At 40.3% G+C, this 9,048-nt stretch overlaps 1 protein-coding gene across 1 annotated transcript; it reads left to right on the top strand.

Annotated features, from left to right (window-relative positions):
- Positions 1-2,029: 2,029 nt before the first annotated feature.
- On the top strand, positions 2,030-3,516 carry LOC306899229 (E3 SUMO-protein ligase ZBED1-like; the record flags this gene model as incomplete). The annotated part of the gene is made up of 2 exons (XM_079465344.1): positions 2,030-2,715; positions 2,862-3,516. 2 exons carry the CDS (start codon positions 2,030-2,032, stop codon positions 3,514-3,516), a joined length of 1,341 nt encoding a protein of 446 aa, XP_079321470.1.
- Positions 3,517-9,048: the final 5,532 nt, after the last annotated feature.

Below are 9,048 nucleotides of genomic sequence, written 5' to 3'. Positions count from 1 at the left end.
AACTTTGCCTGCAGACGGAAACAGTGCATCAGTGAAGTGTCATTAGATAAAATGTGTCATCTTATTTATGTTGTTGCATGACACCGCTGTAAATCCCCTCTACTCCGTAATGTTTATAATGTCAAGGGGGTTCTAGCCATTTAAAATGTTTTGATCTCTTTCCTAGTGCTTTAAAATGTAACCTTCTGTGTAGACCACACAAATTTCTGTTCCAGGAGGGCCGCTTTCCAGCAGAATTAAACTGTAATCACACCTGCCTTTTCTAGTAATCCTGAAACACTAGATTAGCTGGATCAGGTGAATTAGACCTGGAGGTAAGAGCTTTGTCCATTTATCCACACTTGCGGTCTTGGTCACTTAGGAGCATGTGTATGAGACAGAAGGTAAATGTGCAGGACAGGCCCATGTCTTAAAAATGCAAAAACACGTATGCACGGACACCTGTACAAGCCCAAAGACACTTCTCTGACCTCTGTAACCATGGCGAGTTGGCTGAAGAAGCAAATCAGGCGGAAGAGCAGGAGGAAAAGTTCATGACGTCCAGGTTTGCGTAGTGACTTGGGAAACAGGTCTGTCACTGATGTCATGATAACTTCCACTGCGACAAGCTACCGGATATAATGTGTAACTTTTAAGCAAAGAAAATAATTGTAAATGTTCCAGTCTTTAATCTTGAACAAAATACTTTCAAAGTGGCGATACACACACACCCTTAATCATGCTGTTATGGCAGTGCTGAGGAGGACCTATGTTACTGGGAATTTAAACTCACATGTGTGTTTAGACCCAGCAAAAGAATCATGATGAAGAAACACACAGCCCACAACTGAGGAAGAGGCATCATAGCAACTGCCTGTGGATAAGCTATGAACGCTAGACCAGGACCTGAAACATACAGATATCTGAGGTTGAGAATTTAGTATTCATAAGCATTGCTTAATGTGAACCCATTACCCAACTCATCATGTTCTTTAAGAAATGCTGCAGTAGCTACCTGATTCTGCCACCCGCTCAATAGGGACGCCCAGCTCATGAGCCATGAAGCCCAAGACTGAGAACACAGCAAAACCAGCCACCAAACTGGTGCCACTGTTCAGTAGGCACAATAAAAAGCAGTCTCTGACAGGACAAAGATACACAAGACAAAATACACAAGACAAAAGAAAGTGCATGCCACAACAAAAACTTCACCCAAAAATTTTAAATAACCTTTAGTTAATTTAAACCTGTATGACTTTTCTTTCTTCCGCAGAACACAAGAGAAGATATTTTGAAGAATGTTGTTAACTGCACAGCGATGGTACCCATTCACTTGCATTGGTTTTGTATACATACAATGAAAATGAATGGGTGCAGCTGCTGTTGGGTTAGCAACTTTGTTCTAAATATCTTCATTTGTGTTCTCTGGACAGGTTTGAAAGGACAAGAGGGTGAGAACTGTAATCATTACAGAATTTTCATTTTTGGGAGAAGTTTCACTTGTCTTATAGACTTAATGTCTGTAAGTAAATACATGTTAATACTCATTTATTCAGTCATTCTATCTGTCTATAATCAGTAGCAATACTAACCTTTAGCATCTGCCGCGTTCATTTCTCGTCGCGTAAACAGCATGGCTGACACGGGGGAGATGGAGGTGTCCTAACAACCCGTTGGCCCTCTGGATGGACACTTCGAGTATAAAAAGAACAAAGATGGAACAGTAAACAAACATGTTGTGGTTTGCTCACACTGCAGGAACGACTTTTCGTTCAACCGAAGCACCTCGAGCCTTAAGTATCATCTTAACGCCAAGCATTCATTTGTTGGGGCTTCAACTTCAGATGTTAAGCCTGGCATGCGTCAGACCACCCTCACCGAACGCAGGGCATTAAGTAAGTCTACGTCAGATAAGCTGACAGACACAATTGCCAAATGGATAGCCAAGGACTGTAGACCGATTAATATTGTCGAGGACACGGGCCTCGCAGAAGTTTTGAAAGTGGCAACTTTAGACGCATTCTAAAAGCCACCGTCGAGAGGCACAGTGATGACTAAAATCAACGAACTTTATGACGCTAAAAAGAAAACGAAGGAAGAGGATTTGGCTTCAGCGGAATATGTTGCTTTAACGGGAGACCACTGGACCTCCGTGAGTAACAACAATTATCTGGGTGTGACGGCGCATTACATCACTAAAACCTGGAAACTGAAGTCGTTTGCTTTAACAGTAATGAAAACCGAAGAGCATCACTTTGCAGAGGTATGTGCTCAACAGTTTCAAACTGTGGCACACAAGTGGAAAATTGAAGGAAAAATCACAACTATAGGGACTGTCAGTGCACGAAATATGACCGCTGCGGCTAAACTTCTGCCATATGAGCACATGCCCTGCATCGCTCACATGCTACAGAGAAGCATCAACATGAGCCTCTCTAATAGTGGATTTGCGAATGTGTTGGCCAAGTGTCGCAAAATTGTCGGTCACTTCAGACACAGCGCAGCAAACACCACGGAGCTTAAAGCACAGCAAGCGGCCCTGGGACAGCAGCAGGAGCCACTGATCCAAGACATGCCAACGCGGTGGAATTCCACGGTGGAAATGATCAAGCGCCTGAACCGCAATCAAGCAGCACTAAAAGCAACACTGGACCAACAAAACCACAAACTGGTTATGCTGACGCCACCCGAATGGGACAAACTGCAGAGACTGAGCACTCTCCTAGAGCCCTGCAGGTAAGGAATGCACATATAATGTGCAAATTGAAAAATGTAATTGAACTGATCTAGCTCAAATTTATTATTTAACTATTTGCCAGCATACCAACTAATGTTCAAATACCTTGTGTGTGTGTTTGTGTGCGCGTTTTATTCTACTGCAGGTATGTAATGGAGATTCTGGGTGGAGAGGCCTATATCTCCTGCTCAGTGGTACTGCCTGCCCTCTGCCACCTGCGTCAAGTGATGAAGGTCTCTGAAGAAGACCCTGCATATGTGGGGAGATTTAAGACAATCTTCATGGAAGAACTAGCCTCCCGCCAAGAAAATACTAACAATGCATGGCTCAAGCTTGCAACGGCGCTGAATCCACGTTTCAAAGACTTGAAGAGTCTGCCCAAGAGTGAAAGGGAAGAGGTGTGGACCTCACTTGGAGGCATGCTTTATGAACAATCACCCAGAAGGTCTCTGCTGACTTCTCAAGATGGACCACCGAGGAAGAAAACTCACCTTCTACAGATGGGCTCAGATTCAGAATCAGATGAAGAGGTACAACCTGATAGAGAGATACACAGGTACAGAGCAGAGCCAAGCATAAGTATGGAGGACTGCCCCATGCAGTGGTGGGCTGCTCATTCAGGAGCACATGACAAGCTGGCCCGGCTTGCCAGCAAATATCTAGCGACTCCTGCATCCACGGTTCCATGCGAACGACTCTTCTCAGTCGCGGGCCATATTGTTCAGAAGAAACGGTCCGCTTTACATTCAGAAAATGTTAACCAGTTAGTTTGCCTTAGCAACTGGCTAAAAGATGAATAAATAACAGATAAAAGAGCCACCTGCAGATGTGTGAAAGTCAAGTTGTTTGTTCATAAAGAAAAACGTTCCATTCATCTATCCTGTATTTGCTAAGAGCAATGGCTAAGTTCCAAAATTGTTTAGAATTAAAATTATTTTTTGGATTTGTCATTAATAAAAAAGAAGAGACAAATGTAATATGCGCTTCTTGTCATTTATCTTTCTGTTCTGAGAAGGCTACACAGAAAAAGTGAATTTTTCAGTCATATTTATGATTGTGATTAATCTAAATTAATTCAAGAAACATTGTGATTAATTAGATTAAAAATTTTTATCTTTTGACAGCCCTACTAATAATTAATATACTATACTATTTGTCATGATTACCCTGTGCAAATCTGCAATCAAGCACAGCTGCTGGCAATCACTTCATCATCTTTAAAGTATATATACCCTGTTTTTCATCACTAATAGAAGAAAACCAGCACAAACCTAGGTTTTTATTTAACACAGTGGCTAAATTAAAAATAAATCTTCTGCAACTTCTGATTCTGTATATCTAAAATCGTTAGATCATCTTAATCAACAGCATGCATGCTAGACCCTATACATACAAATCTAATGAAAGAGATGCTCCCGGAATTTAAAGATCCTCTGGCACTCTGGTTTTAATGTTAATTCAACTCTAGAGAACTAGTTAACTACAGAACAAAATCGAATTAACGTTTTATATCTAAAGATCTGGAAACAGAAGTCTCAACTCAATTATGTTCCTTCCTTCAAAGGAATGACATAAATGAAAATTTCTAGTCTGGATTTAGAGCACATCACAGTAAAGAGACTGCTATGATCAGAGTTACAAATGATCTGCTGAGCGAGGTTGTATCCCTTTATTGGTGCTGCTAGACCTTAGCGCTGCATTCGACATTGACTGCTGCCTTCCTTGTGTCATGATCCTGCCTTTCTTGTGTCTTGATTTCCTAGTCTAGTGGCAGGATCATGACAGGGCCACGTGTTTTGTGTGGAGAGAAACATATTATTGTCAGTAATGACATCCGGTCTCGTCTCTGGCCCCGCCCCTCTCGTTTCCTCGTTAGCTTCCCCTGAGTGTTTTATCGCCCACACCTGCCCTGTGTAATCATGCCTTGTGAGTTTCCCATATTTTTTTTTCTCAAATATTTTTATTTTCTTTTAAACAAATTTAAGTTTAACAAACAAGAACAGAAAAACAGAACAGAGCTCAGCACAGTATAGATCTGGACAATATACAGGACATAAGATACAATACAAAACAAAAAGATTAATCTAGAGCAACGCCATTCAATATAGATGCAACAGTAGAGTTGGTAAAACGAAGATAGGGAGTCCAAATATTTAAGAAACGTCCTTTTGTGGAATGAAGAAGGCAGGTTAGGTATTCCAAAGGAAAGAGCTCCATGATGAGTTTATGCCAAGTTGTTTTAGAAGGAGGTTTGTCGCTAATCCAAGACCGGAAAATGTTCTTGCGTGCAGCATAGGTGAGAATATCATATAGTCTGCCTGAACCAGGACTGATTTTAGTGTCTCTATATCCCAAGAGCAGCGAGACAGGATCACAGGTCAAAACAGTTCCAAAAATAGCGCTCATATCTTCCAGAACATCTTGCCAGTGTGACTGAATTTTAGGACAGTACCAAACACAATGAGTATATGTACCCAACGCAGTTTTGCATTTAAGGCAATCAGGAGAGGTATGAGGATACATTTTATGTCTTTTGCTAGGAGATATTTGCAATCTGTGAATAATTTTAAATTGTAACAACCTGGCGCGATTACAGACAGATATCCGTTTTGTTTGATTACAGATGACATCCCATTTCTCCTTACCAATAGTTACACCCAGTTCAGTTTGCCATATTAGTGCTGCGTCTGAGACTGCCAGTATGACAGATGTCTGGTTAAGCACATTATAAAAAGAAGTGATCACCTTCTTAACTGGACATTTGAGTAGTAACTTTTCTAGTAGAGATAAAGAGGCTTCAGAAGCAAATGTAGTTTTTTTAAATATAAAATCACGCACTTGGAGATATCTAAAAAAAATGAGAGCCAGGGAGGTTATATTTAGCCTGAATTTGTTCAAATGAGGATAAGGAGGGTCCCACAAACAAATCACACATCTTTTTAACTCCTTGGTGTGTCCAGATATCATAACCTGTATCTGTCATGCCTGGTTCAAAGTCAGGGTTTCCTTGCACTGGGGAAAGCAAAGGAGTCAGTAAAGATCTTCCCTCCAGCTTACGCACTGCAAACCATGCTTTAACAGTATTAACAACTATAGGGTTGTTATTGAACAAAATGCTTACAGACTTTATATTCTTACAGGATAAAAGACCGAGCAATGAGCAGTGAGTGTGAAACTTTTCTAGACCTAACCAAACAGAGGTGGGATCCTCCTTTACCCATTCGGCTACAAACCTCAAATGTGATGCCAGTTGATACAATCTGAAGTTAGGCACATCCACCCCCCCTTTTGACGTAGGTAACTGTAACTTGGAAAATTTAAGCCTGGGTTTTCTTTTATCCAAATAAATTCACTCAACCAGCTGTTAAGTAGCTTCAGTACTTTGTTTGAGAGTAATAAGGGGATCATCTGTAAGGGGTACAGTAATTTAGGAAGAACTTTCATCTTAATAAGAGATACCCTACCAAGCAAAGATAAGGGAAGAGAGCACCACCTTTGTAAATCTTTTTTTATGACATCTAGTAGAGGAGTGTAGTTAGCCTTAAACATTTGGTGAAACATAGGGGTGATATGAATACCGAGGTACACAAAACCAGACGGGGACCAGCGAAATGGAAAAGGTACAAGGGAAGTAGTCCTTCCTCTGAGAGCCCCCAGTGGCATCGCAAGAGATTTCGAGAAGTTTATTTTGTAACCTGAAAATGTTCCAAATTGGTGAATTAGTTTGATGAAACGAGAGATAGTTGAAGCTGGTTCTGATATATATAATAAAATATCATCCGCGTATAGAGAAATTTTATGTTGAGTGTCGCCGGCGCTAATTCCTTTTATTAATAAATCTTGCCTGACGGCCGCGGCCAGGGGCTCAATCGCCAGGGCAAAGAGGGAGGGGCTGAGAGGACAGCCTTGCCGTGTCGAGTGATAAAGTGAGAAACTGTTAGACCTACAGCCGTTAGTGATAACTGAAGCTAAAGGGTTATTATACAGCAAATTAATCCACCTTATGTCTCCCCTAAATTAAACTTATGTAAAATATGATGCAAATAAGGCCACTCAACACGGTCGAAGGCCTTCTCTGCATCAAGTGAGATGATTACACTTTCGATATTCTGGGTTTGACATATATTAATAACATTTAAGAGTCTTCTTACATTGTGGCTAGAACTTCTTCCCTTGATAAACCCCGTCTGGTCTTCCTTGATTATGACAGGCAAAACTTTTTCGAGTCTGAGCGCTAGTATCTTAGAAAGTAACTTAAGATCCTGGTTTAACAAAGCGATAGGCCTGTAATTAGAACAGTGATCTGCGTTCTTGCCCTTTTTAAGGATAACTGTGATGTCTGCCTCTCTCAAAGATTGAGGTAGAAGGCCGGATGTAAAAGAATGCTCTAGCATATTCAAAAAAGGGTCCAATAACACGTGATGGAACTCTTTATAAAAATCGCCAGTCAAGCCATCTGGCCCGGGTGCCTTCCCTGATTGTAATGTTTTAAGTGCAAACAGGGCTTCATCTTTAGTAATAGGTGCATTTAATTCAGCCTTCTGAGTTTCAGAAATAGTAGGAAGAATTATTTGAGACAGAAAATGTTCCATATCCACAGAGGCTCCTGGGGGAAGATCTGATTTATAAAGTTGCGAGTAAAATTCTCTGAAAATATTATTTATGCTTTTATTATCAAAATAACGAGTACCAGCAGTATCAACTATTGAGGTAATTATTTGAGGATCTGATTCGACTTTAGTCAAGTAAGATAGATACTTGCTGGGTTTATCACCAAATTCATATAGTCGCTGTCTAGAAAAGAGAATAGAACTCTTAGCCCGTTGAGTTAACAAAGTGTCTAATGCGGCTTGCAAAGCGCATTTATTTTGTAATAATAATGGGTCAGATGATGAAGTTAACATTTTTTCAATATCCTTTAAATCTTTCTCAAGCTTTGACTGGAGCTCTGATTGCCTTCGTCTCTTAGAGGCAGAGTAGCCAATTACTAAACCTCTGATATATGTTTAAGAAGTCTCCCAAAGTAGAGAGGTGTCTTCAGTAGACTGTGAGTTTATATCCATAAAGATTTTAAATTCCCTGGTCATATAAGATACAAATTTCTCATCTCTTAGAAGGCGTGAATCAAATCTCCATCTCCTACTTCCTGCAAAATGTCCAACAGTCAACTTCAGACAAACCATAGCATGATCACTAACAACAATGATCCCGATTTCGCAAGATGAGACATATTGTATGAGGGACTTCGGGACAAATAAATAATCTATACGAGTGTGGCATTTATGAGGAGGGGAGTAAAATGTAAATTGTTTGTCAGATGGGTGTAAAGTTCGCCACACATCGAGAAAGCTCATCTCATCACATATCGCAGATAGGGCACTGGCCTGGTTTGTTAAAGCAGAGCTACGCGAGGGATGCTTATCAATTAGGGGATTGAGCAAGCAATTAAAGTCACCCCCCACCAAAGCTACAGATGACGATATTTCTGTGAATTCTAAAAATGCTTTTGTTAAAAGATCAGGAGAGTAATTAGGAGGGCAGTAGAGATTCATCACAGTAGTTTCTTCTCCCTGTAAGATTCCCTTAATTATAACATATCTTCCACGCGTGTCCTTGACACACGTCTTCAAATGAAATGGTATTTTCTTACTTATAAGTATTACAACACCCCTACTGCTGGTGGTGAAAGAGGAAAAGTAAACCTGGCTAACCCAACCATATTTCAATCTAAGATGCTCACTATCATTAAGATGCGATTCCTGAAGCAGCGCCACGTCAACTTTCTCCTTTTTTAATAAAGCAAATACTTTTCTCTGTTTAACCCTGCCTCGCAAACCCCTCACATTCCATGAACAAAATTTGACGTTATTATTTGACATTATCAAGGTTATTAGTATATAATACAATTAAACCTAGCACAATAAAGCAATTTTGACAACCTAATGATGCATCGTAAAATACAAAAAATAACCAGATCAGAGCTGAGCATAACCACCAACCAAACCTCACTAAACATGAGGGGGGAAAAGAACAGCGAAGGACAATAGTAGAAGAAAATGAAAAAAAGTAAAATTATAAAGTTCAGTAGAAAACTATAACATAAAAGTTCTTTTGAGGGGAGACTTCCCCCAGATTTTATGGGGGCCACCTTTTTAGAATGCGCCCTGAAGAGGTGCATAAACACTTGCCAGAACTGATACAAAACGTGACGGGGACCAAAGCAAGCGCCCGCGAGGAAATATGTAATTAAATCTTAATGCAGATCGCTTTCTCAATCAATATTAGTAATATAAAACACATGCAAGCGGGCTATATTAATGAAATCTTAAACA

This window comes from Barbatula barbatula (genome assembly GCF_947034865.1).
Source record: "Barbatula barbatula genome assembly, chromosome: 10".
Lineage (NCBI taxonomy): Eukaryota > Metazoa > Chordata > Actinopteri > Cypriniformes > Nemacheilidae > Barbatula > Barbatula barbatula.
This window is presented reverse-complemented; position numbering and strand designations above follow the sequence as displayed.